Here is a 27773-nt window from a genome sequence, read left to right as displayed (position 1 = left end):
ACGTAAAAAAAAAAAAAAAAAAAAAAAAAAAAAGACCTTTGGAGAGTTATGCTTGCTGGTTCTTCTTGGTTTACATGTTCATTTTCTCCCTGAGTGATTTCTAGTGGATTTGGGTGAATGATATTCACTTAAAGAAGTCACTCTGCCTTTCACTAAGAGGTTATGCTAGTTCATTTGTTACACTCACGCTTATCAGAGCTGGAAGGAACCTTAGTGATTATCCAAGGTGCCACCACATTTTACAAATGAGGAGATTGAAACCCAGAGGAGTTAAGTGATGTGACCAAGATGAGGAGGTAAGTAGCAGAGGGAGACTGGAGTTTAGCTGAAGCTTCCCTGCGAGGGGATGCCCCACAGCCGTAGGGGTCAGGAGTCCTGTGGGCCTCAGTAGCCATCGTAGCAGGGCTCAGGCAAAGGTCCCAGGGAAGGTAGGTGTGAGGCTACCTACGAACTGGCGGCAGCCTTCCAGAACATCCCAGGGAAACACTGTGGAGCCACACCTACTTTTACGTGAATTAAGTAACAAATACAATTGTGGTCTTTATAAACAGTGCAGTTGTTTATACTGAAGTTGTGTAATGCACAACCTTGTGCAGCTCTAAGCAGTGGCCCATTGTTTCAAAAAGCACACAGGTTTGCTCGAGTAGCTAATTAAGGCAGATGGATATGAAGGTAGGAATTTGGTGTGGGAGATTATGGAAGCTGAGAATCTAGAAGACCCCTTGGGGATCAGTTTTTCCCAGCTTTATAAAGCCAGGTCAGTTGCCCTAAACCCTTTTTTTTTTTTTTTTTTTGGCGGTATGTGGGCCTCTCACTGTTGTGGCCTCTCCCATTGCAGAGCACAGGCTCCGGATACGCAGGCTCAGCGGCCGTGTCTCTCGGGCCCAGCCACTCCGCGGCATGTGGGATCTTCTCGGACCAGGGCACGAACCCGCATCCCCTGCATCAGCAGGTGGACTCTCAACCACTGCGCCACCAGGGAAGCCCTGTCCTAAACTCTTTGATGGGTCCTGGTGATGTCTTCTCATAGGAGCATAGGTTGATTACAAAATTTAAGCAAATAAAACAGCTGAGGAAAATCTCTTTCCTCTGGAAGTATTCGATGACTGCTCTGATTGGGAAGCTTCAATTCCTGCCAATTTGTTAGCTTTCTCATTGGACCCGTGGGTGGTCCAGCCCATTTTTAAGATAGAACAGCACTTCGTTATTTCGCACTTGCTTATTATAATTTCCATCTGGAATGTCCACTTCAAGGCCTGGGTGTGGGTCAGGGAGAGCAGCTTCCTGATTCTCCCACATCTGCACCAATTAAGACACAGTAAGAGTCAGGACCCATGGGTGCAGCCTTATTTATTTATTTATTTTTAAAGGCTCTGTTAATTTCTCATGTTTTAAAACAGGGCTTTATTCTTTTTGGTTTCTTCTTACCTTTTCTTTTTTTACTTGTATCTTCATTATTTAGTAGTACTTTCAAAACATTTTAAAATTGAGATATGATTTACACGTAGGAAATGCACATATCTTAAATGTGCAGCTTGATCAATTTTGACAAATGTATATGCCCATGTAACTCACACCTCTATCAAGATATAGAAAACTTCTGTCACTCCAGAAAGTCTCCTCACGTCCCTTCTTAGTCACTCCCTCTCACCGACCACCAGAAGCCCCTATTGATCTGATTTCTGTTACTATACATAAGTTCTGTCTATTCTAGAGCCTCATATAAATGGAAACACACAGGAAGTATTCTTTTGTGTCTAGCTCTTTCATTCAGCATAGCATTTAGGGATTCATCCAGGTTGTTGGGTGCCTCACTAGTCTATTCTCTTTTATTGCTGACTAGTGTGCCAGTATATGAACCTTTTGTTTATCCATTCACCTACTGATGCTCACCTGGGATGTTTCCAGTTTGGGGCTGTTATGAATAAAGCTGCCATCAAGATTCTCATACAGTGCTTTTGGTGGACTTATGTTTTAATGTCTCTTGGATAAATATCTAGGAGTAGAATTTCTGAGTCTTACAGTAGATATATGTTTAACTTTTAAAGAAAGTGCCAGTTTTCTAAAGCATTTGTACCATTTTACCCTCCCACCCAACAGTGCGTTAGAGTTCCGGTTTCTCCATGTCTTCACCAACATTTGGTGTTGTCTGTCTTACGTTAGCTATTCTACTAGGTGGGTGATGGTCTCTCGGTAGTGCTTTTGACTGAGCAGCCCTTCTCACTCACTCCCGAGTGACTAGAAAGATAGGCTTTCTTGCAGTGCGGATGGTGTGGCTTTGGGTCACCACCTTTGGGGTGCATTGGGATATAGTGGTAGGTAGGGACCAGGTAGATAGTTCTCCATGTCCTAGGTGCAGACCCTGACACTTTTCCTATTTCAGGCACTGGGTTTGCTTCTTGATGGGTGGGATCTAGTTCTCCTTCTAATCTTTCAGAGTCACAGTTCATGCAGAAGCTCCAAGAATCTTAGAAACTTGCACCCCCAGGACTGCTTTAAGTAATAGTAGAGAAAACAAATTCTTCCTCTGTTTGAAAGTCTGCATTTCATCTTTGTATGGGGTCCCTCTGCTGTGGCATTTTCAAGAGAGAACATTTCAAGGAACCAGAAGGGCAGGAAGACTTTCGGGAATCTGACCAGAGATGACCTTGTTACGTGGTGTGCCTACTGCTCGTATTGAGATAAAGCAAGCAGTACTAACTACATCCTGGAGCTGACCTTCCACTTTTCCACTGACTCTGAGGACTAAAATGTGGTGAGAGGAAATTTTCTTGATGTTCAAGTATCCATTGTTCTTGATGTGGTAAAATTGTGCCACACTTTGCACCGTGGCGATTTCATGCTCCATTATCTTCAGAGAGATGGGACTCCCTCCCTCACTCAGAGAGTCAGCAGAATTTTAACTGTGGAGCACAGGGATGAAGGCTTAACTCAGACTTCTGTGCATAAGCTGCATGTTGATGCCACAAAGCCTGTTTACAGAGCTTGAACCACTTACTTTGTGCTTAAAGTGTGCATTCTGCACTGGGTGGTGCAGAAGTGTTGTCTTTTGAGCATCTTTACACAGTTTTTAGTTCCTGGGTCTAGTTCTCACGTGGTTGGGGCCAGCTAGCCACATACTGCAACCCTTTCGGGGCTATCTTTGTAGCACAGTCATTAACCTTTGCTGTTTAGAGGTTGGTGTGCACCCTCTCTGTTGAAGTAAAAGATGAGGCCGGCTGAAGGCATCAGGGGGGAAGCACCAGGGGCCAATTTGAGATTGAGGACCAGCAGAGCCAAGTGGAAAGTGTTTGGAACATTCTCTCCAGGGACAACAAGAGGGGTTGAAGTCTTCCAGATACTATTGGTTCAGGAGTGCTTGTTATTTGTCAGAGATGGTCCTAACACAGTGGATACAAGTGCTGAGTATAATAGAATCCTTGCTCGCAAGGACTTGATGGCTCTAGAAGGAGAGACAGTCATGCAGGTCGCTACGTGAGAAATGTGTGGAGGTTTTAGAAATGACTCAAAGAGAAGAGCGAGCTGTTCTCTCTCTTGCTCGCAATAATTTACAGGATGCATTTTTAGGATTTGAGTGAGGATTATTATGCAGCTGGTCCATTCCCTAGGATGGTGATTTTTTTCTTTATCTTCCTTCCTCCCAGTCTACCTCCGCCCACTCCACTGCCCTTCAGACCCCTCCATAGCCTGGGCCACACCGGGAGTCCAGGTCCCCTCCCCTGAATCCTGAGGTCCTGCGTTTAATTTATTCTTCTCTGCTCAGTCCTCCTGATCACACTGACTGCGCTGCAGTTTCTCTCACGCTGAGAGGGCGGTTGGGAAAAAGCCAAGAACCAAGAGCTGCCAAAGAGACGGAGCAAATCCTCCACGAACATGCCTTCACCCACCTTACAGGGGGCTGGGGACGCCTGCTAGGATCTGGGCGCTCAGGGTTTCCTCGGCTGCCACTTGTGGGAAAAGGGGCTACAGAAGCAGTGGAGCTCCTCATGCACTGGATGTCTGGGCCTGATGTCAGTTACAAAGTCCCTCCACCAGTATAGGTCCCTAGGAAATGACAGGGGTGTCCAGTGGAGCCGTAGCAGAAAGAGAACAAAAACTCTTAGTCTTTTGTTGGGCTGCACGAAAACCAGATCCTAGGGGACCTCTCCTTTTAGTTAAATACACATACATAGGTACAAACGAAATCAAACAAAATAACAATAGTTATGGTAGAAAAAAGCAACCATCCAGAGAAGTGGAATTCAGACCTTTCCTTCCCAGTCGATGGTTGAATCATTTGAGATCATTTAGGTACAAGGAAGTGTAGCGATGTGTTGTGTCTTTTGTTCTGAAACTCTTGATTAGTAAGTGTAGTGATGAAGGATGTTCCACTGCCCCTAACGTGCTGTGAGTACTCAGGAAAATCAACCTTTCTTGCTCCAGTCCATCCAGAACTGAGAGACAGACCGAGGCCCAGGGGTCTGGAAGGTCTGGCGCCTCCAGAATCTCAGAAATTCCAGATTTGGAAGGATTAGGCTATCTGCTGTGGAAATGCTTAATTCCTTTTCTCTGGACATTTTTGGAAGGCTTTCTGCTTTTTTAATCTCCTGACTTCTTGTTTGTGACCAAGTTCAAATTCCAGAGAGGGAAGCGGCCAATATGTGTGATTATTTCCTCTTGCACCAAGTGGAACTAAAAGAATGAACTTACTTCACTAGAAATAAATGTACCCTTTGGACCTTAAACTAAAATGAGTATGCACGGGCGGTTGGCCCCTCCTCTGTTTGTGCGGTAATTAAACACAAAGATGAGAGAAGATGTCAGAGGCATGCGTTCACGATCCTTTTTTAGATATAAGGCAGACAAGAATAGAAGAATCTTTAAAAAAAGATTCTTTTTGTCCTACGCTCTGGGCCAGGGATGGCTGCCTGGTGAAGAGGAAAGATCTTAGGACTTGAAGTCACTGGGGTCCACTTTCTGGCTCAACAGTTAGAGAGCTGTGCAAACATAAACAAATCACTTCTCTGAGCTGCAGTTAAAATGGGGATAACAAAGCTTCACAGAGTTGTTACAAGGATTGAAAGAGACGATGTTCGGGAAGCTTTTCACACGGGGCCCTGCACAGGGCAGGCTTTCACTAAATGGGTGTTATTATCATCGTACTATTATTATAATAAGACAATGCCAATGACACAGAAACCCTCGAATGCTGGAGTGAATTCACTGCTGGCCAGCTCAACGCTCAGAGGGCTGATGTAATTAAGATCCTTGCCTTGTGTTTCCGGGCAGCCGGGGGCAGGGGGCTTTCAGGCTGTGTGTGTCTCACCCTTGCTGTTTGCCTCAGGTGATCTCCTCAGCGTCCTGGACTTTCCGTTCCTGTGTTTCTACAGATTCCACGGCAGCTGCTGTGCCAGGTAATCTTAACTCGGAAAACCCCTTGCACTGTGGATTTGTATGTTTCTGTACTTCTAGCTGTGTCTTCGTGAAGCCCAGGGTCACTGTCTGTTCTCTGAATGAGCGTCAGAAGAAAGTGGTGCCTGGTGCAGGTGAGGAAGTTGACCCGTCGGCCATCAGAGGGTTGTTACGAACATGCTCAGGGCTGGCCTGGGACCTGCGAGGACCCCTGTCCTGAAGAATTTTCTCGGCCAGGGCAGTGGTTTTCAGACTTGCAGAAAAGAGAGAATTCTCCCACTTTTTTTTTTTTTTTTTGCCCCACAAGCAATTCTTAAACAGAACTTCGGTATATAAAAATGATGACGCTGACTCAGTTCAAGGGACGATTTGGGTACCGAATCACACCCTCTCAGCATCTACCTTGATTTCTCTCTTGTTTCTAAGGGGCAGCCTCCAGAAATTTTTGACTGAACCCTAAGACTCTGAGAGACAGATTTTGAAACCAATGACTAGGAATTGTCTAGACCACAAGGTGATGGTTAATATTTGGCCTTGGGAAGTATCAGAGATGTGGACCAATTAGATGGATACATTTAGATACAAAGAGGTTCATCCCCATCCTACCCCCGCCCCCTTTCCTGCCATGACCCCCACCTCGCTTGACTGTATTGTGCCGAGGAATGGAAAGGCTTCTGTGGACAGTCTCAAAGCATGGATTCTGATATGGTTGAAAGACCACACTTGGGTTGAATTTCAGCCTTGCTGTTTGCTAATTTGTGTCTTTGGGCAAGTTATCCTAGTTCTCCCAAACCTTAGTTTAGTTTTCCCATCTGTAAAGTGGAAAGATAATACTAATACAGGGTGATTGTGTGTATTAAATAAGGTACACAAAGCTCGAAGCATCTTGCCTGGCTCAGCAAATGATGGGCATTATTATTATCTGTAGATAAAATGTCAACAGACCAGAAGCAATTGCTACATAAAAGCCAGACCACCTATTTCCACCCAAAAGAGAGTGTATCTTGTGAAGCAGTGATTCTTCACAGAGAGTTAAAGAGCTGATATGCAGCTAGGTGCTGTTTCTGATGGGGGTGTGTTAGGACAGAAAAAATCAGTATTATAGAATTTGCATCTGCATTTGAGCCTCAGAATGATTTTTTTTTCTTATCATTCTCAGAAAAGTTGCAGGAAAACACTGACAGAATTTGTCTTCTCAGTTCCTATCCATTTGGTCAGGCCTTGTCACTTGCCCACTAGCTAGGATTGTGTGGCAGGAGTGTCAGTGCCACTCTGGTGCCTGTGGACTTGCTTCCCTTTGGGCCTGCTTCTTTGGCCGCATGGGTGGCCAGGGTGCCAAGGGGGCCACCAGGTTTGGTTATTTGGAACAGAGCATGACAGTTCATAGCCTGTTGGTGATGGCTTTGTGGGATGACCTTTTTTTTTTTTTTTTTTTGGCCACGCTGCGCGGCACGCAGGATCTTAGTTCCCTGACCAGGGATCGAACTCGTGCCTCCTGCACTGGAAGTGCAGAGTCTTAACCACTGGACCGGCAGGGAAGTCCCTGTAGGGTGACCTTCTGCCTCCATTTCTGCCCCCTTTTAATCTGCAAGTTTTTCTAATCCAACATGAAAACTCAGGTGTTGTTTTTTTTTTTTAATTTGAAAGATTTGGAAATCTTTATCTGAATTGGTTTAACTCTCTATTACATTCTACCTCTGGCTTACCCTCTTTTAAGAACGTGGCGCTTTTCCCCACATCATCTCATGACTCCCCCATAGCCGTACCTCAGACTAAGAGCTGTCACCTTCAGAGGTCCTGGGGGAGCTCAGGAGGGGTCATGGAGGCCTCAGGGGTCAGTGGTAGCCGTGGCCTGGAGACCCCGTGAATAGGGAGCCCCAGGCTCCTTCACTCCTGGGATCTGCCCAGTGCTCTTAAGACCTGCCTCCACAGCAAGGGGTAGACAAGCTGGAAGTGGAAGACACAGATGAGGGAGATGAGGGAGGGATCCATGAGTCATTTACAAATGATTCACCGACATGCAAGTCAGGTGATGGGAAAGAGTCATGGACGCTTTCAGGAGCGTGTGGGTCACAAGCCAGCGGTCACTCAGTCCTAGTAGCAGAGTCTGTGCTGAGGGCAAGGGTCAACGTGGAACTATGCCCTCCTCTGGCCAGGTATGGAGAGGACAGGAGAAGCCCAAAGGGGACCGAGGTATGGGGGATGGGACAGGCACCTGTTGGGGATGCAGGGGGTGGACACCATCAAGAGGAGCCTTGGAGGGCTGGCTGCCTCACTGTCCTCTACCAGCCTCGCGACCTTGGGCACCCGCAGCATCTCACTCCATCTCTTTGGCTGAGAGCACATTTCCACGTTGAGGTCTGCAGGGCCGGGGAGAGCTTCGGAAGAGCCAGGAAACCTGGACTCTCATTACGCCTGTGACCCAGTTTGCTTGTTAATAAAGTGAGACTTGGGGCTGGGGAAACTTTCTGTTCTGAAAATCTCTGATTTCCATAAAATAGGATGAAGAGCACTATGCTTATTCCTGCTTTAAGACCACAGAACCGAACCTGGGGCAAGAAAAAGAGGGAAAAAAAGTGGGGATTTGGTCAAGGTTATGAGGGTTGGTGAGCACAGCCAGGAATAGAATCCTGGATCACTTGATTTCCAGCTTCCTGTTTCCCCACAGGGGCTCCTTGTGAGAGTGACTCAACGCCTTAATCAGTGCCCAGGCTCCCATGACTGCAAGTGCAGACCTGTGCAAACTTTGTGGGTAGTTAGGCCAAACAGGCTGAAATGTATATAGAGGAAACCTAATCCCTGTCCCTGGTCCTGCCCCAAGAATATGGCTGTGACCTAATCAAATCTAATGAAATGAAGGCGCACATTTCTGTGAAATTTGGCCTTAGGTGCGTTTAGTCAATTCAACCTGCTTCCAAGTACACCTGCCAAACATTTACATAATACCTGCTATGATCAGGGCACCTTATTTGGCTCTGTTGGGGAAATATGGAGAAGCCCAAGATGGGGCCCTTCCCTCTCAGGGCTCATGATCTGGGTGGGAGCCATACCCCAGCACCTATAATAGAGGTCAGATGGCAGTGTGGCACCCGACACCCTGGAGCTACAAAGGAGGAGGTATGTAGAGCTCCAAACCTCTGGATAGCCCCCGAGATGCTGTCCAGCTTCAGGCTCCCTTGGGAGGTGAGGGCTTTTTCAGACATCATTCCCAAAGTATAGCGTCTGTGTAGGCCACCCTGCTTTAGGGGACTTCTGTTATGCAACCCTCCCCTTTAGGTTCTTACCTTGAACCAAGGGGCCAGTCCAGACCCTCTGACTTCATATGGTGAGTGTTTCTTTGGAAGTCTTTTCCTAACAGTTTGTTGTGCTTGAAAAAAAAGTTGAAGCTCTACCTTGGCAAGCACCAAGCTCCAGAAGTAATACAGGAGGAAGCAGGAGATACTGTCCTCCAGATTTTTTTTTTCTTTCATGATTTAGCCAGAGATCTCCCAAATTTCTATACCCACTCCCCGCCTCCAGGGAAATGATCTCTTCATAGCTCCTTAGCATAGTAGAGCTTAATGGGTTTTTTAATTTTGGGTGTTTTTATCCAGAGATCACTAGAAAACAGAGATGAGATAGGGGTGGTGTAATAACTAAATATCGACTAATTTTTGTAAAGGTAAATACAAAATGTAACAGGAAATATTTAGCTTCTGGCTATAGGAAGGCAAGTCTCACTAACAAAAGTATATTTTCTCCTTCCAGTGGATTTTTAGGATTCTTTCTCATGGTCAACACAGTGAAGCTAAAAAGCCTTATGACCCCAGGGCAGTGTGCAGCCTGGATTTTCTTTGCTAAGGTAAGAGAGAGGGGAGGGGTGGGAAGAATCCATCTCAGGAGCCCTTGTGTCCAGTGTTCTCAGAGTCAGGTTGGTCTTCATGGAGTCATCTCTAGTCCCTGGCCCTGAGCCTGATCCTTCACTTGTTCAGGTAACAATTTCTGAGGGTTTCTGCCTATTTTATCAGCATGACATACTGATCTCTCACATTCCTGGAAGGTGACCTGAGTATGCCCCTTAATTTCCCAGAGCCTTAATTTTCCCATCTGAAAAAGAGAGGTTTTGCCAAAACAAAACAAAACACCTCTAAGCCTTCTCTTGCTCGAAGAGACTGGACCCCCAGATGCATGGGGCAGTTCTTATCTTCCTTCCTGGGAGCTGTGAGGGTGTCCAGAGCTCCAGTGACTTGCCCAGGTCTCAGCCTGTCAGAGGCAATTGAAAAAGGAAAACAGACAGATGGCCTGATTGGGGGACTCTGATGGACCCTTCAAAAAAGGGACTAATAAAAATGCCCAGTGTGTATTGATCATGGTTGAAGCATAAGATAGAGAGGTGGGAAAATAAGAAGGAGCAGAAAAATCAGCTCTGGGATGCAGGATGTTAATGTTTTGGGGCTAGCTCTTTCTAGTGGAGCATTTCATTTCCCTAAAATCTGTAAAGGAGTCAAGTTACAGTGCCCTAGGTGCTGCTTCCACTGAGTGAGATTTCTTAATTAATTTAATCTAATACAGTAATCATTTAAACTTGTACCTTTAGCCATCTTTATGTTTGTTGGCTGATTTTTCCCCCAGAAAGCAAAAACAAACGCTTTTATTTGAAAGTAAGATTTCACAGCGATGTTTCCACCTGCATTGTCTACTTTCTAATAGCATTAATAATTCACATTCCAGAAGAATGTAAAGGTTGGCTGTGATACTGACTTAGAGCATGACAGAATGACGAGGTTGATAAATCCTCTCCCCCAGAAGCAACTAGAAAGCTGGAAAAAGACTGTCAAAGATATCCATTTCAGCTCTCTAAAAATTGACCAAAAGCACACAACAAACTGAGAGGCATTTGTTCATGAAAACTCCTAAACTTCGGGTAGGAACAGCATGAGTTAGTGGTGTTCTTGCTTTAGGTTGCTCTCATTCCCTTCTCCCCATCTCTATAAGTATTCTATTTCAACCGGAGCAGGGCAGGCTGTGAAAACCAACAGGCCTGCTTCTGCTTCCAGAAGGGGCTCACTCTCTTTGGAGTACTGTCAGGTAAAGGGGCCGTCTAGGTGGTAAATGAACAGGAAGCTCCACTAGCTTGAGTTTACCTCTTTGGGGCAAGCAATGGACCAGTGGTCTAGCTGGGGACTTACCAGGTAGTTCTGGGAGGTGAGACAGCCACCGGGCTTGCTAGCTCTCCATAAATGCCAGATTTACCTTAGTCTGTGTGCATGAGCAGCAGAGATGGAGCATGCCCAAGACACATACACGTCCCTGGTCAACAGAGCCTGTGTGCACACACAGAGGACACATGAGAGACCAGCAGAAAGAAAAGCCGGGGCAGACATGAAAACAGCCTAAAGTTTGAATGTGCTCCCCAGCCCACATACAGAGTCAGAAGCAGAGAGAAAGCTTTCTGGCTTAAGGTGTTTGAGCAAAACCTCTTGACTAGTCTTTGCCAGAACACTAAGCTATGCAGACTGGGGATGATCCCTAGGAAGGCCGGCTTAAAAATAAAAGCAAGAAAAAAACATTGAGTGAAGACCGCAGCAATGGTACCTTATATGGGAGACAGGTTTCACAGACTTAGTCCAGGCAAATTACTAAACAAGCAAAACAACAATGCCAACGAAAATGCTCTGGGAAAAAGTCAGAATCCAGAGTTGCTATACTATCTAAAATGTCCAGTACTCAGTGGAAATTAGGGCATTCAGAGAAACAAGAAAGCATAATCCATGCACAGGAAAAAAGCAGTCAATAGGAATTGTGCCTGAATGTCTATCCTCAGAGGTAGAATTTAGCAGAAAAAGACTGCAAAGCAGCTATTTAAATATGTTCAGACAGCTAAAGGAAACCATGTTTAAAGAATTAAAGGAAAGACTCAATGAATACAGAGTCTCAAAGAGGTAGAAATGATTTTTAAAAAAAGAACCAAATGGAAATTCTGGAGTTGAAAAGTAACTGAAATAAAATGAAAAATTCTCTAGAGGTACCCAGCAACATATTTGAGCGGGCAGAAGAAAGAATAAGTGAACTGGAAGGTGGAACAAAAGAAATTATTCAGTCTAAAGAACAAAGACTTTTTAAAAATTGAAGAAATATGAACAGAGGCTCAGAGACCTGTGGGACGACATCAAGAATATCAACAAATGTATAATAAGAATTCCAGAAGAAGAAAGGTTAGAAGAAAAAGCAAAATGACAATCAGCAGATGACTTCTCATCAAATACAACAGAGGCCAGAAGGCAGTAGAAAAGAAAAAAGGTCTCAAATCAATAACCTAAGCTTGCACCTTAAGAAACAAGAAAAATAGGAACAAAATAAACCCAAAATGAGCAGCAGGAAGGATATGATAAAGTTCAAGGTGGAAAGTAATGAAATAGAAAACAGAAGGGCAATAGAGAAAATCAATGTTTGTTCTTTGAAAAATCAACAAAATTGGCAAACCTCTAGCTAGACTGATGAAGAAAATAAGAAGATACAAATAATCAAAATTAGAAATGAAAGAAGGGACATCACCACTTATCCTATAGAAACTAAAAGTATTGTATAGTTTTATGCCAGCAAATAGATGATTTAGATGAAATGGACAAATTCCCCAAAGGCACAAAATAGGAAACTTGACTCAAGAATAAATGGAAAATCTGAATACGCTCATAACAAGTAAATAAATGTAAGTAGTAATTTTAAAATCTTTCTACAAAGAAAAGCCCAGGCCCAGTTGGCATTACTGATGAGTTCTATCATATATTTAGAGAAGAAATATATTTTCTTTACAAATTATTGTAGAAAATAGAGGAAGAGGGAATAACTTCCAATTTATTCTGTAAGGTGAATTACCCTGATACTAAAGCCAGACAAAAAACTGTAAGAAAACTACAGACCAATATCCCTCATGAACATAGATCTTTAACAAAACATTAGCAAACCAAATTTGGCAACCTACAGGAAGGATTATACACAATGATCAAATGAGATTTATCACAGGAATGCAAAGTTGGTTTAACATGTGAAAATTAATGTTATATTAATAAAATAAAGAACAGAAATACATGATCATGTCAATAGGTGCAGAAAAATCATTTGACAAAATCCAACATCCATCCATGATAAAAACTTTCAACAAACTAGTAACAGAAGAGAACCTCCTCAGTTTAATAAAAGGCATCTATGAAAAACCTATAGCTAACATTATACTTAATGGTGAAACTGAATACTTTCCCCCTAATATTGGGAGCAACACAACAATTTCACTCTCACCACTTCGATTCAACGTTATCCTGGAGGTTTCGGGCAGTGAAATAAAGAAAAAAAAATGTCTATACTCACAAATGACATTATCCTATACATAGAAAATCCTAAGGAATCTATAAAAACCCTAATTGAACTAATAAGTGATTTCTCAGGGTCTCAGGGTGCAAGATCAATTGTAGTTTTATGTATTAATAATGAACAGTCATGTTCAAAAAAATGAAATTAAGGAAACAATTCCATTCACAATAGCATCAAAAAGAAAAAAATACTTAGGAACTTAACAAAGGTGTAAGATTTATACACTGAAAACTACGAAACCTTTCTGAGAGAAATTAAAGAAGATCTCAATAAATGGAGAGACTCAATATTGTTAAGATGGAAATTCTTCCTAAGTTGTACAAATTCACAAACTGATCCTAAAATTTATTTGGAAATGCAATAGCCAAAACAAAAGAAAAACAAAAACAAAGTTGGAGGACTTGAGCTACATAATTTGGAACTCACTATAAAGCTAGAATAATCAAGACATTTTGGTATTGGCATAAGGGTAGACATTAAGGTCTATTGATCTTCTTTTCTTTTTTTTCTTTTTAAAGGGTGTCAATGTATTTTTTTAAAGATTTTATTTTATTTTATTTTATTTATTTATTTGGTTGCACAGTGTCTTAGTTGCGGCTCACCAGCTCCTTAGTTGTGGCATGCAAACTCTTAGTTGCGGCATGCATGTGGGATCTAGTTCCCTGACCAGCGACCAAACCCGGGCCCCTGCATTGGGAGCACAGAGTCTTAACCACTGTGCCACCAAGGAAGTCCCAAGGTCTATTGATTTTTTTTTTTTTTTTTTTTTTTTCCGTACGCGGGCCTCTCACTGTTGTGGCCTCTCCCGTTGCGGAGCACAGGCTCCGGATGCGCAGGCTCAGCGGCCATGGCTCACGGGCCCAGCCGCTCCGCGGCATATGGGATCCTCCCAGACCGGGGCACGAACCCGTATCCCCTGCATCGGCAGGCGGACTCTCAACCACTGCGCCACCAGGGAGGCCCCAGTCTATTGATTTTTGATAAAGGTGCCTAGGCAGTTCAATGGAGAAGGGGTTTTCTCTTCAGCAAATTAGGCTGTAACAGTCCGTATGCTGGGAAAAAATAGTACTTAGACCCTTGCCTTGCATTGTTAATTCAAGATGGATCATAGACCTAAATGTTAGAGCTAAAACTGGAATACTCTTAGAAGAAAACACAGGAAAAAATCTTAATGACCTTGGTTTAAGCAAAGAGTTCTTAGATATGACACCAAAAGCATGAGCCATAAAATAATTGATAAATTAGACTGCATTTAAGTTAAAATATTTTGTAATTCAAAAGACACCATTAAGAAAATGAAAAGATAAGCCACAGTCTAGGAGAAAATATTTGCAAATCATAATGGACCACTTATACATCAAAATGTGCTGACATTTGGGGCTTCCCTGGTGGCGCAGTGGTTGAGAGTCTGCCTGCCGATGCAGGGGACGCGGGTTCGTGCCCCAGCCTGGGAGGATCTCACATGTTGCGGAGCGGTTGGGCCCGTGAGCCATGGCCGCTGAGCCTGCGCGTCCGGAGCCTGTGCTCCGCAACGGGAGAGGCCACAACAGTGAGAGGCCCGCGTACCGCAAAAAAAAAAAAAAAAAAGTGCTGACATTTGGAGTACAACATAATTGTACTTAGCCATACAGCCTTTCCCCCACGTCATTGCGACTCTGCTGGGTGCCAGTATATTCAGAAAGTGACTCAAAAAGATGTTCCGTTGGCCCAGAGGAGAATTTGGATTCTGTGAAAAACTCACAGGCAGAGAGGTTAAGCAGAAGGATGTGCAGGTGGGGAACCAGGAGGAAATAAATTTAGCTAGAGGGGGAGGAGAATGTAGAGGGGAAGGGAAAAACTGGGCATAGAAGAGTTAGATTATAGGTATCCCTAAAAGCCATGCCACAGAGACCACTGTGAACCTCAGAATGAGACTGACCAAGGGTAATGTTTTAAGCAGGTTAATATAGCGGCAGTGCTTAAGACAGATTGGAAATGACTTCCAACCATTCAGAAGGGAGGTGAATCAAGGTAGTGATGGCAAGAAGAAAGGTGAAAGGTCAAACCTGACTTACAATTAGAAGGAAAATACATTTTAAGTACACAACTTACCATATAATTGTTCTGTGATGTGATAAAAGAATTAGATAACAAAGACAAATCATTTTAGAACAGGTGGGGGGATAGTTTGGACATAGGAATGATGGGTATGGAAGGTCACACATGGCTCCAAGGTTTGTAGCTAGAGACGTGGGAAATCCATGGCATTACAGACAGAAATGGGGGTGATTGTGAAAGAACATCTTTGGGGAGGAAAGCTGGTGATATACATTTTAGACAAATGTGTATGGTGATAAAACATCTACATGGAGCTCTTTTTTGTTGGAAACATGGGGTCAAAGGTAGGCAAGGGCTTGGAGCTCTGCATGTCCATTTGGGCTTCGCCTGTAGAAAGATGGAGCTGAAATCAAGAAAATGTATAAATTGATGAGTTCACTGAGAGAGTGAAAGAATTTGGGGAGAACAGAGAAGAGGCTTACAACTTAGCTTGGGCGATACTTAGATGCCAGGGACCAATAATGAGCAGGAGAGAGAAGTAATAGCCGGAAGGTAGAAGGGGGATCAGGAGAGTTCAGAGCGGGGAAGTCTAAGGGAGAATTTTAAGGAGTTTTTTTAAAGCAAAATGCCACCAAGAGGTCAAAGAGATCCGACTGAGAAAAGACTAGAGCAAGGACTTTGCTGACCTTTGAGGAAACAGTTTTAGGCAAAGGGCAGGGGTCGGAGTGGGGCAAAAGCCGGATCATAAATACTCAAGAATACATAAAAAGTGGATAGAAGATTGTGATTGGCGGTGGGTAGATCTAACAAAGACAACTTCTGTTCTAGGAAAAGAAGGACTTGGGCGTGCTTGAGACTGGAAGACACCTGTGTACAGAGACTTCACGATGCCAGAGAGTGAGGGGAAACTGGGAGAATGAGTTTCAAAGGGAAATGGAAAGAGTGGGGGCGGTTAACTTTAGAGAAAATGAAAAGCCTTTATCCTGAGCCTTGGCAGAAGGGCAAAGGTCGGAGGGAGGCTGTTCCTTGAGTCACGTGGCAGGGAACTCGGATTTCAGGGGTTTCAGGGAAGGAAGGACTCTTCGGCTTTGATCACTCTGTTCCGAACCCCTCTAGTCCTCAGCTTTTTCATCCATAAAGCAAGGGGTCTGGACTAGATGATCTAAAGATAGTTCAAAAATGTGATTCAATTGAGCTCTGACAGTGCTGACTGTATCTGATACTTGGGACTGAATGCTGATGGCATTTACATTCAATTGTAGGATTATATATAATGATGATCTGCTGGGAACCATATCATTAGCTGTCAGTGCCTACTTAATGAAACATGTGCCAGATTTAAAAAGTCTTTAATAGAACCGATCAGAGTAAAGTAGGAAACCACTCAGCAATACGACCTTCTTCCATCTCTATTACCAAATTCCTTCTCTCAGGGAAGATTATGTATAAATGCCATATGTGGTTAATTGGAATGTTTGTCCCTGTTCTTTAGAGTTTGGACAGTCACAATTCAAGCTTAGGGAATGGGGTTTCCCTTCCCATTGCTGCTTAGGCTAGAGTGCTGCTCATGCAGTCCAGGTGGAAGATGGGGCAGCCTTCTTTTTTGGGGTTGTATTTGAGAAATCTTTGCCAAATCTAAGGTCAGTAAGATTTTCCTTTATGATTTATTCTATATGTTTTATAGGTTTAGCTCTTTTTAAAATTAATTAATTAATTTCTTTATTTTTGGCTGCGTGGGGTCTTTGTTGCTGTGTGCGGGCTTTTCTCTAGTTGTGGCCAGCGGGGGCTACTCTTCATTGCCGTGTGTGGGCTTCTCATTGCAGTGGACTCTCTTGCTGCAGAGCACAGGCTCTAGGTGCGTGGGCTTCAGTAGTTGTGGCGTGTGGGCTTCAATAGTTGTGGCTCGTGGGCTCTAGAGCGCAGGCTCAGTAGTTGCGGTGCACTGGCTTAGTTGCTCCGTGGCACGTGGAATCTTCCTGGACCAGGGCTTGAACCCGTGTCCCCTGCACTGGCAGGCGGGTTCTTAACCACTGCGCCACCAGGGAAGCCTGGTGCAGCCTCCTGACATGGGGTCCCACGTGAGTCTTTGAACTTGGAGCGTGTGGTGGGTGCAGAAGTGGTGCAGGGAGGCAAGGAACAAGGGGTGAAATATTGCAAACTGAGAAAATTCTAGAACCTGACTCCTCAACGTTTCAAGAAAAAGGCAGAATGTATAAGAAGAGAGACCACAAAGTGCTATGCAAACACAGAGCATTATGTAAAGTTACTTAAATCCCGACCAAGACTTAATTTTGACCTAGCTCTGAGTCCCAGCTCGGCCACACTTTCTAGGTGTGTGCTTCATTTTCTCATCTGTAAACAAGTATAATAATAATGTCTACCTTGCTAGAGGGTTCAATAATATTTAGACAGCCCTGGAATAGTGAGTGCCGGCAGCTGGCAGGCCCTCCTTGGCTCTGTCGACCACTAGTTTAATTCTTCCTCCAGATTAACCAGTGATTCCTGAGTCTGGATTTTCCATTTGTATTCGCTAGTTCTAGGTTATGAATTGAGTTGGGAACTGCCTATCTAGGCACTGCTCAGAATTTAGGGTGCAAGAGAACCAGCTCTCTCACCGTGTTTTTAATCAGGCATTGCCTAACAAAGGAAGCAATTGATGTACCATTCACAATGTTTTTAAACCTATATAAAGAGTCATTGATTCAGAACAGTTGCTGTGCCTGTGGAAATGTGTGTTTGTTGGTCTCCATGGAGACCACCTCTGGCTGTTCTGTGATCACTGGCCTTAATTATACACCAGGGTTGCCAGGGAGCCTGCAAAGCTGTCCCCATAACAACACATCCTTGTGTAGTAAAGGGACCGAAGTCCTGAACTGTGTTTCCCACTTAGGAGTTTCTCTTAAAAGAGTTGAGAAGACTATACTGGTAAGTTTTAGCCTCCGTTTGATTCATCCTTATGAAGAACTCTTAAGTGGGTAGGAATTTCTCTTGAGTTTTGACCGCCTCTCTCTCAGGCTGTTTGGCCAGGTCTTGGGAGCATGGCCTGACATCTTTCTTTTTCCAGTGACATGTTGATATTTCTCTTGACCTATTGCCAAGATATTGAATTAAGAAGGAGGCTTGGCTATGTGAGTTTTACTAGGTAAAATTCAACCTGTTTTAAATATAGGATGAACTTGTAAAAGTGTCCTCAACAGATGCTCTCAGGGTTTGATGTTCAGAATTTTCAAATGTCTCCCAAGACCATGGGTGAAATGCTTGCTGTTTCTGGTGGAATTTAAAAAAAAGAAAGAAAAGAAGTTTAGTGTCTTTTATATTGGAATCACACAGATTTTATGACTTCTAAATAACATAATTTTTTTCTCCACTGAATTTTTTTTAGATATATTTGTAGGGAAGTTCCAGAGCTTAACGTGAAATCACACCTTGAATTTCTGAGGAGGTGACAAGTAAACAAATCTTCCAGGTTCTGGAATCTGACTTAGATTCAATTTCTGGTGCATGCAAACACGCGTGCGTGCGCGTAGACACACACACACACACACACACACAAACACACATACACACTCAAGGACAGACTATAGACAAGTCCTGGAAGTATAGTTAATGACCCCCATCATGTTTCGTTTTCACTGGGTCTAGTCTATGCTCAACAGTGTTAGTTCTCCTCTGCCTTCTACTTCCTGCTCCGTTACTACTCTTCTCCTTTTTTTAAAAAAAACAGTTTTATAGAAATTTAATTGCCATATAACATTGTGTTAGTTTAAGGTACACAACATAATGATTTGATATTTGTATATATTACAAAATGATTACCACAATATATTTAGTTAACATCTCTCAGCTCCCATAGTTACAAAAAAATATGGAATGCTTCATGAATTTGCATGTCATCCTTCTCTGTATCATTCTGGTTTTAGTATGTGTGCTGCTGAAACAAGCACAGTTACTTCTTTTTCTTTATCATCATCATCTTCATCATCTTCATCACCATCTGTTGGGTGTGCAGAGCCTGTTGCTGTCTTTCCTCCCTTCCTGGATGGTAAAAGGCAATCACAAAAGAGAAGGCCACTCCTCTCAGTTCGCTATTTGCATTTCTTCCCATTTTCTCAGCTTCTTAAGATTCCACACTCCTTTCTGGGGAGGAGCTTTCCTTTCTGGGGAGCAGCTTCATATTTTTTTAATTTACTTCCTCGAGCTGTTATTCAGCACCTTGATGTGTTCTAGAATGGTCCGATGAAAATAAATGATGAAACCCAATGAAGCTGTGCTGTCATGTAATTTTTATGTTGAAAGAATGCGCTTACAAAATTGAGTTATGACTGTTTTCCTAATTAAATCATTTTTCTTTTTCACAGTCTAAGCGGCTAGGGCAATGAAAATAATTTTCATTGGAAAATGGAAACCTAGAGGCCACAGCATAACTTTCCTTTACGGTCTCTAGCTGGGCAATAATAACATGTCTGTGTCTTTCCATGACATCACCACTGAAGCAACAGGAACGTGAAATAGCAAGTTCAGGAGCTTCTCTGTGTTTGTTGAGCTGTATGGAAACAGTCAGCAAGAAGCTGGTTATCTGGGAATGATTCGTTTATAAGCAAGGTTTTCCCAGAGGACACATGGGAGGGGAAATACAGTTTTGGATTAAAGGGAAAAAAAATTAAATTCCATTTCCTATTGTCAAAATAATTCCTAAGGAAGTGAGTGATGTTAATGGACATTTTGCTATTTTGGAGAAGGTTGTTGTTTTTCTTGTTTCCGATTATGAACTCCTAATTTTTTCTGGGCTATTTTTAGCACCATTGATCATCCCAATGTTCTGTACTACAAAAATATGATAACGATTCTGGATTTCTCAACTTTTGACCTGAATGAATTCGCTTTAAAGGAAATGCCTGGAATTTCTGTAAATATTCTGACTGCAAGGTTTATAAGAGTGCTGTCAGTGTCCAAGACAATTAATAACACCTAAATTAAAGTGATTTTTTGCAACACAAAGGCCAGTTCATTGGGAAAGTTTACAAAGCCTCTGTTGGGGGGATGAATCAATGTGTCCTTGGTTCACTGTAGGATAGCATCGAATAAATGAGTGCCAAGTGAATGCTTAAACACACTGATCTTATTTTACACATCTTGGCAGGTTTGTGCACTCATGTCAGAAACAGAGGTGCAATCCCACATGTATCTATGGAAGTACCTTCCACTGCCCCCAGTGATGCTCTTGCAATGTACATATTCCTTCCCTTAATTGTGCCATTAATCCAGTTTGAGTTCACCTTTCGTTATGAAGATCTTCTATCTCAATCACTAGAACTAAGTCCCCCAAGGTATGGCCGGACATGGGGTAATTAGCAAGGAGCATTTCATGGCCTGTATGTGCCCAAACCAGAGGGCAAGCTTCAGGCAGCACCAACTGCCCGTGTCCTTAGAGAATGAGCAGGCGTAATCAGAGCTAATAAAATGAAGCAGTTTTTGGGAAATCTGAAGAAACATAGTTTCATTATGGGACAGCTAAGTTTTGACACATAATAGAAAGGAATGACATGTGGATGTGAAAGACTTAGTAGATATTTACTTGGTGCCATTTTGTGAAAATAGCTCTTCTCTCCCGCTGTGCCTTAGAGACATCTTGGTGGCCTGGCCCCCCGGGGCCCCCAAGTACCCCATCGGATCCCGCCCCACACTTGTTCTCCTGTTTTATCCCCCAGAGTGGAATTTGCTTATGATAATCATTTGCTCATTTTTTTTCCTGTTTAAAATGTCCTCCCTTACAAAAAGTAGTCCAAACTTGCTTTTCCCCTCCTGACTCTTCATCGTCACTTTGAACTGACCCAGTGGTTCTTTAGGTTAAGATTTCTGATGTTTTTGTTTTTCTATAAGTAGACTGCATCTAACTGTAAGGCCAGGCAGTTAAGTACAAGCAGGTGTGCTTGTTTATGTGACTCCAAAATAGCCAGTCTGTTAGTCAAATATGTGGCAGGAAAGGTTTTTTTCAGTCAATACTGAATTGCCTGATACCATGTAAACTAGTGTTAGATTGTGTTTGTAATTTTATTTGATTGTTTCTCTGCATATCTGGGTGGTTTTGGGGGGTAGATTATGAGGAGAACAGGCTCTCTCTGTCTACATTTCCACATCTGTCTTCTTGTCATGTGACTTCTGGGGGTGCCCTGGGGGATACAAAGAGACACCTCTCCTTCAGTTATTTGGAGTGAACAACTCCTTTTCTAATTTCTCGAATGTTCTAGCTATCTGTGAAGGACGAAACATATAAAGTGTACTCCAGCAAAAGGGGAAATCGAGTAATTGCCAAAACCCTCTCTCCCAAAGTGTTGAGCTCCCAAATCCTAACTTTTAAAATTAATTAATTAATTAAATTTTTTGGCTGCGTTGGATCTTCGTTGCTGCGTGCGGGCTTTCTCTAGCTGCGGCGAGCGGGGACTACTCTTTGTTGCAGGGCGCGGGCTTCTCATTGCGGTGGCTTCTCTTGCTGCGGAGCACGGGCTCTAGGCACGTGGGCTGCAGTAGTTGTGGCTCGCGGGCTCTAGAGCACAGGCTTCGTAGTTGTGGCACACAGGCTTAGTTGCTCCGTGGAATGTGGGATCTTCCCGGACCAGACATCGAACCCGTGCCCCCTGCATTGGCAGGCGGATTCCTAACCACTGAGCCACCAGGGAAGTCCCCCAAATCCTAACGTTTTAAGGGTGCATGGAGAGAAGTAAAAAGCTCTGAATGGTGTGGCCAAATGGCAGCAAACACTTGGCAATTTGGAATAGCGGTGCTGACACTGCTTAGGGTAGGATTTCTAAGGTGGGAATGCAGGGCCTGAGGTGGTGAGGACATCTCTCACTCTCGCTTGAAGGGAAAAACCAGCCCAGTTCTGAGCCCAGTGAACTGGTGCTTTTTCCACTGAAATATCCCTGCTCTGACATCTAGGTTGAGCTACGCTGTGTGAACCACTTGGATCCAATCAAGTCCTGCCGTTATCTTTTGTGAAGCCAGTCAGAGTTACTCTTATTTTCATGTTATCCTTGGGTGGTTGACTGTTCACTCTAAGAATTACACAATGCATGACTCCGTTTCAGTACTCATGCTTCTTTTTTTTTTTTTTGGCGGTACGCAGGCCTCTCACTGTTGTGGCCTCTCCCGTTGCGGAGCACAGACTCCAGACGTGCAGGCTCAGCGGCCATGGCTCACGGGCCCAGCCGCTCCGTGGCATGTGGGATCCTCCTGGACCAGGGGCACAAACCCGTGTCCCCTGCATCGGCAGGCGGACTCTCAACCACTGCGCCACCAGGGAAGCCCCTCATGCTTCTTATGAGGGTTTTCTTTTCCCTGAAAAAATTTTTTTCAAGTTACTTTATGAGAAAATGTATATTCAGCAAGTTTATTCAGCAGAGATTTATAGAGTGACCTGTCATATTCCAGGCTAAGAAGCTGAGACAGCAGAGAGTAGTGACGAATAGCCCCGCATTTTGGAGACAGAGAGAGCTGGATAAGAATCCCACTCTCCAGCAGTGTAACTTTAAAAAGATTCCTTCGCCTCTGTATGTATCCGTTTTATCATGTGTAAAATGGGAGTAACTGTATAACTTTACAGAAATATTGCAGGGATTCTATGAAATAATGTATGTTGAGCAGTTAATGTTTGTTCATGTTAATTGAAAGGAATGAGCTTTTCCCTTGCAGATGGAGAAACGTTTGAAGCGCTTTCTGTATTTGGGATTTGGCTACAATTTGAGAACTGCTGACCTGTAGTTAGAGAACCTTTGCTTCTGCTTTGCTCCATTTTGTCATTCTAGTGTCAAGAGGAATTTAAAATTACTGGATTCAAGTGGCACCGTGGGTTTTAAAGTTCTTTTTTCAATTTTTCAAGTAACTCAGGGCACCTAATTTATCATTTGATGGAATATTTTGGAAGTCACAGGTGTTTATTTAAAAAAAGAAAGAAAAAGGAAAAGAAGAAGCATCAATCCTAAAGATTGTTGGATGAGTCTTCAGTAGGGGAATGCAGCTCACAGTCTGTGCCAGGTTGGTTGTAAGAGAATGGAGATTTGAGACAGAAGTGGTTTTAAATCTGATGTGGAACCACACATACACCACCCGCCCCAACCCAGGCCAGCTAAAATTAAAGAGACTGACAATACCAAGTGTGGGTGAGGATGTGGCATAACATTTCTGGTTTAGAAAACACTAAAGCTAAATAAGGTTTGTTATGACTGAGCAACCCCACTCCTGGTGTACACTCAATTGAAAAATGAAGACGTATGCCCACAAGACATGTTCAGTGGTATGGAATTAGAGGTGATGGTTGCATGACTGTGAATATACTAAAAAAGCTATTGAATTGTACACTTTAAGAGGGTGAACTTTATAGTATGTGCACTCTATTTCAGTAAGACTGTTATTTTTTTTAAATCCATAATAGGAATATCCACAGTAGTTTTACTCATGACAGCCCCAAACTGAGGAAATAGACCATACATCAATCAAGGAGAAATAAAGTTTGATCTCTCCATACAATAGAATAGTAGACTGCAGTAAAAAAAGAGCCTACAGCCACATAGGTGATTCAGATTTATTGATTGGGAAGGAACCTAGGTTCCTTCTCTGTCTGGTGGTGGTTACATGGGTGTTTAAAGGTGTAAACATTCAACAAGCCCTACACTTAAAATTCAAGCTCGTCGTGCATTTTACTTTATTTATGTTATGATTCAGTTTTTAAAAATCTGATGTGGGTGCTGCAGTGGTGCCATCCTCAGAAAGCACAGCTGAGCCTCCTCTCCTGCTGGTCCCTGGGAAGCCCAGGTGTTGGGTCCAGCAGACCCTCCCACCTCTGGCTTTGACCCTGTCTTTGCACTGCAGATGGTCTGCGGTTTCACTTACTGGGGAAAGAGAAGAACCCACAGAGTGGTGCCTCACTCTTCTGGGCACCGGCCACCAGTTCTCTTAAATGTCATGGTTGGAGAGGGTTTCTAATCAATATTCAGCTCAGTGCCAATGTAAAGAAAGTGAGCTCAGGCTTCCCGGTAGCGTTGCAGAAGTATTTATTGGTCTGCTTCTGCTCCACAGGCTTTACCGTTTCTTCAGAGAAAAGCAGCCTCTGCTAAGCTGTCTCCTTGATGGAGGCGGGCGGGGCTCCTGGCTGCACCGCCAGCTCCCTGCACTCAGACTTTCTGCTTTCTGTAATGGAACCCAGGCGAGGACCGTGGTGCAGATTTCTCTATTCTCAGCTTCCTAAATTGTACACGGGTGTACCTTGTAAATGGCATGGGAACAAGACAAGACATTTTCTTCCCTCTGGGTCACTACACTGGGCTTCACTGTGGCATTTGACAGGCTTCCTAAATTAACTGCTCTATGCTTTTTTGAAACATGTATTTGAATGTCTGTAACTATGTTTTCAGTTTAAACTTCGGAGACAGACTGACATTAAATGGCTTCTCCCAAGCAGTCCGTTTGCCTGCATCTTAGGGACACCGCTTGTGTGGCTGACCATGGACCTTCACAGCTGTGGCTACAGCCAAACTCCTGAGCTGCTTCCTCCCCTGCTACGTGTGGTCCCCTCCCCACTGCATCAGTAGACATCTCTGGCGTGGACTTGGGGTCATAGCCTCATCTCTGCCTCCCTGTCTTTGTTTTCCCCCTATCTTCATCTCTCTTATCTACTTCCTACAGATGCTGTAAGTCTGTAAAGATTGTCTTTTTAAGCTTCTTGAAAATTCTCACTGGAACAAGTCAAGGAATGAATAAAATTCCCCCATCCCTTTCAAAAGAAAGTTGTAAGCGAGAGAATAAAATTTCAGTCCCTGAGAAATAACTTTATAGATGATTCCTTTGTCTTAGGGAGGGAGAAACTGAAATCTAGAGAGGGGAACGGCCAGCCTGAGATTAGTCAGTGAGTTTGTGACACAGCAAGGGGACACTGGGGACTCTCAGAGTGCTGGCCCGCTGCTCTCCCACGGACACGGCACAAGAACAGATTGGGATGAGTTCTTTTGAAGTCCAAGTCCAGACATGCTACACGCCCAGTCATCCTGGACCCAGCTGCCTACGGTCTTTAAGGGAATAGGATTCCCATGGGATTTTTTTCAATACCTTGCTAGGAAAAAGCAGTTTCCAGCTACTGGTTTTTTCTTTCTCTTCAGGTTTCCTTCAGCTTTAATGGTGGCCTCCACTCAACTCACACTTTGCATTTTCCGTTAATACCCAGTGGCTTAGCGTCTGTGAGTTTGTTCCTGCTGTTCCTTCCACGTAGAAAGCCCTTTTCACCCTTCCTCACCTGGTACTTCTTATCTGTCCTTCAAGATGAGCTCAGGCATCATCTTGATGTGGGCTTGTTCCTGCAACACTGAGTATACCCATGTCTTAGCACTTATCATATGGTATTGACATTATTGGCTTAGTAACCTCTGGAAGTAGCTAACCTAGAATGGGGTGCTGGGGGCAGGTTCTTGCCTTTCATTTTTGCCTCTCTAGTTCCTAGCCAGGGGCTCAGTGAAGGGAATTTGGCCTTAGTGTCCTTCCAGCAATAACTCAAAGCCCTTTTCCTTTTTCACTTCTAATTCAGTGAAAGCTTCTTCCTAAACAGTTTGTTGTCTTTTTAGCTTTCCTTTTGTAAACTCTCCAAAAGAGCAAGGAATTATGTCTTAGCTCAGGCTGCCATAACAAAATGTCATAGATTGGGTGGCTTAAACAACAGACGTTTATTTCTCACAGTTCTGGAGGCTGGGAAGTCCGAGATCAAGGTGCCAGCAGGGTTGGTGTCTGGAGGAAGCTCTCTTCTTGGGTAGTAGGTGGTTGTCTTCAGCTCTGTCTTTGCATGGCAGAGAGAGGGCACAAGCTATCTGACCTCTTCTTGTAAGGTCACTAATCCCATCATGAGGCCCCGACCCTTATGACCTCATCTAACCCTAATTACCTTCCAAAGGCTCCATCTCCAAATACCATAATATTGGAGGTTAGGACTTCAGTATATGGATTTAGGGTGGAGGAGGGGCATACAATTCAGTCCATAGCAAAAGAGTGCACAGGTGACCCACTGACGTTTTGCAGTGAGTGCCAAGAGTTGTGTAACAAGAGCTAGAAAGTCTTCATGGTTTGTGTAAATCCCTCAAGTGGAACTGAGCTGGTAGAGTGAGTCTTGTGCAAGCTTTGTACATTTCTAAGGAGTTCTCACTCTCTGGTCATGTAAAACTGGGTGTGACTAGACCTGGAGCTGGGGTATAGCCCTCGACATCATAGGCTCACTTCTCCCAACTGATATTTCATCAGGAATTGTTGGGATTAAGGAAGAAGGCAGGTTAGAAGTAGCAAAAAGGTTTTTACCAAATGAGCACCACATTTCCTATCTTTAAGCAGGTCTTGTTGTATATCTTTTGGCAAATCTATTCCTTCACCTCCATTATTACTAAGTATAACAATAACATGAATTGAAGTTGTTGTTAAATGGAGATGAAAAAATCCTCATGACCTTGGAGTAGGTGTAATTATGGTGCTTTTATTTAAAGCTCCTTTGAGCTTAAATTCATTTCATTTCTAAAAATAGACTGCAGAGATTAGATCTATTCTTTGAGAGGATCAAAATAACGTAGAATATAAAAACACCTTAGCTGCATGCTCCTCCTTTCCAGAAGCACAGAGTACTGCTTAGCTGGGAGACTGATAGAACTTTTTAATCAACAAGGCAAAGTTTGAAAAATAACTTTGGCAGAAATCCATCATTCTAAAAGTAAGTCTGTCAATAAGTGAGTACATTTACTGAATAAAATGAGACTGAAAAAGTTGAGAAAAAATACTGGAATGAAGAATCTATTAATACTATACCAGGCTGAATTGAATTTGAAGGAAAATTAGAGTAGTCTCGAATTCTCCATTTGTCTTTGACGATTGGATGTTCTGAGTATGTCTACATTATTTTGCTCTTTATACTTCTTGGCAAAGGAGCAATACTTGGCAAATTATAGCCCCTTTATTCAAAGAAATTGTAGTATATTATAGAAAATAAAACAAACAAGAACAAGAACAAAACAAAAAACCCAACCAAATCAGGTATTTTAGGATGAGCTGAAGTGGAATGCCCAGAGAGATAGGTGAAAGGAAGAAGCCCCCCAAAAGGTACCAGGGAGCACTGCTTCAGCAGACATGATTTAATATAGCCTCTTGAGAAACGTGAGTACTGAAGAGAAAAGTCTGACACCCAACCCTTTCTGAGGGAGAGCCAACACTTTCTGCACTGCTGATCCAGGAAGATTGCAAGTCCAAGATAAAAGGTCCAAAGGTCACAGATTTCTGAAGCTGGAACCAAGGGATCAGTGTCAGATGGCATAAAAGACACACGGGTCTTTTCAGCATACAGCATGTGTTAAAGAGTTCAGAGTTCTGGTACTTGAACTCTTCTACCCACTTCTCCCTTCTTGATATATGGACTAAGAGAACATATGGGCAAAGAATAGTAGGCAAGTGGGAAACAAAGTTGAGTTGGAAAATTCAACCTTGGTTTAGAGACTTAAGGCTTTCTGCTCCCTATAGGAGGCATGGCTTCCTCTCCATCCTCCACTCCCACCCCCCAACAGGTGAAGACAGGGTAAAGAAAATTTTATTGCATGGATTCAAGAGAAGAAATAAATCATGTGGAGTCTGGATTCTTGCCTTTAAAACACTGGAATCCCACTAACTAGTGTAATGAGCCTCATTAAGTGTACAATCAGATGAATAATTCTTCCCATTAGAGTGAACTTAGAAGAGATTGAAAGGATGGAAAGCAGAAGAGTTTCCTCCCCCCAGGCAGAGAGAATCATGAGGAAAGGAAACTGTATGTTCCTCTCACCTCCAGTCTGCCTTATTAATCATCACCAGTTGCATCATATCTGAATCTCTGTGTCCGAAGAGAAAGAAACTGTGCCCTTAAGAAAGTCCTGTTGCCCTCGGCTGATATATACAAGATCCTAGGCTATGATGAAAATACAAAGCTAATTTAAATTGTAATGATGAGTTAA

General features: G+C 43.3%; 1 protein-coding gene across 8 annotated transcripts in view; it reads left to right on the top strand.

Annotated features, from left to right (window-relative positions):
- TMEM241 (transmembrane protein 241) overlaps positions 1-27773 on the top strand; it is a 107539-nt gene that overhangs the window by 56505 nt on the left and 23261 nt on the right. For 6 of the 8 annotated variants that reach the window (XR_014295786.1, XM_082641296.1, XM_082641297.1 and 3 more), the window contains exons 12-13: positions 5324-5393; positions 9139-9232. Coding sequence is in view for 7 of the 8 variants with exons in the window: in XM_082641296.1 (XP_082497422.1) it covers positions 5324-5393; positions 9139-9232 (164 nt within the window). In the remaining variant the exon portion in view is untranslated. Of the gene's footprint in view, positions 1-5323; positions 5394-9138; positions 9233-15603; positions 15959-27773 lie in introns of those variants that run through there. The other 2 variants (XM_082641300.1, XM_082641295.1) reach the window with 1 other exon arrangement.

This window comes from Mesoplodon mirus, assembly GCF_964341445.2.
Source record: "Mesoplodon mirus genome assembly, chromosome: 13".
NCBI lineage: Eukaryota > Metazoa > Chordata > Mammalia > Artiodactyla > Ziphiidae > Mesoplodon > Mesoplodon mirus.
Note: the sequence above shows the minus strand (reverse complement) of the source record. Positions and strands in the feature narration are given on the sequence as shown.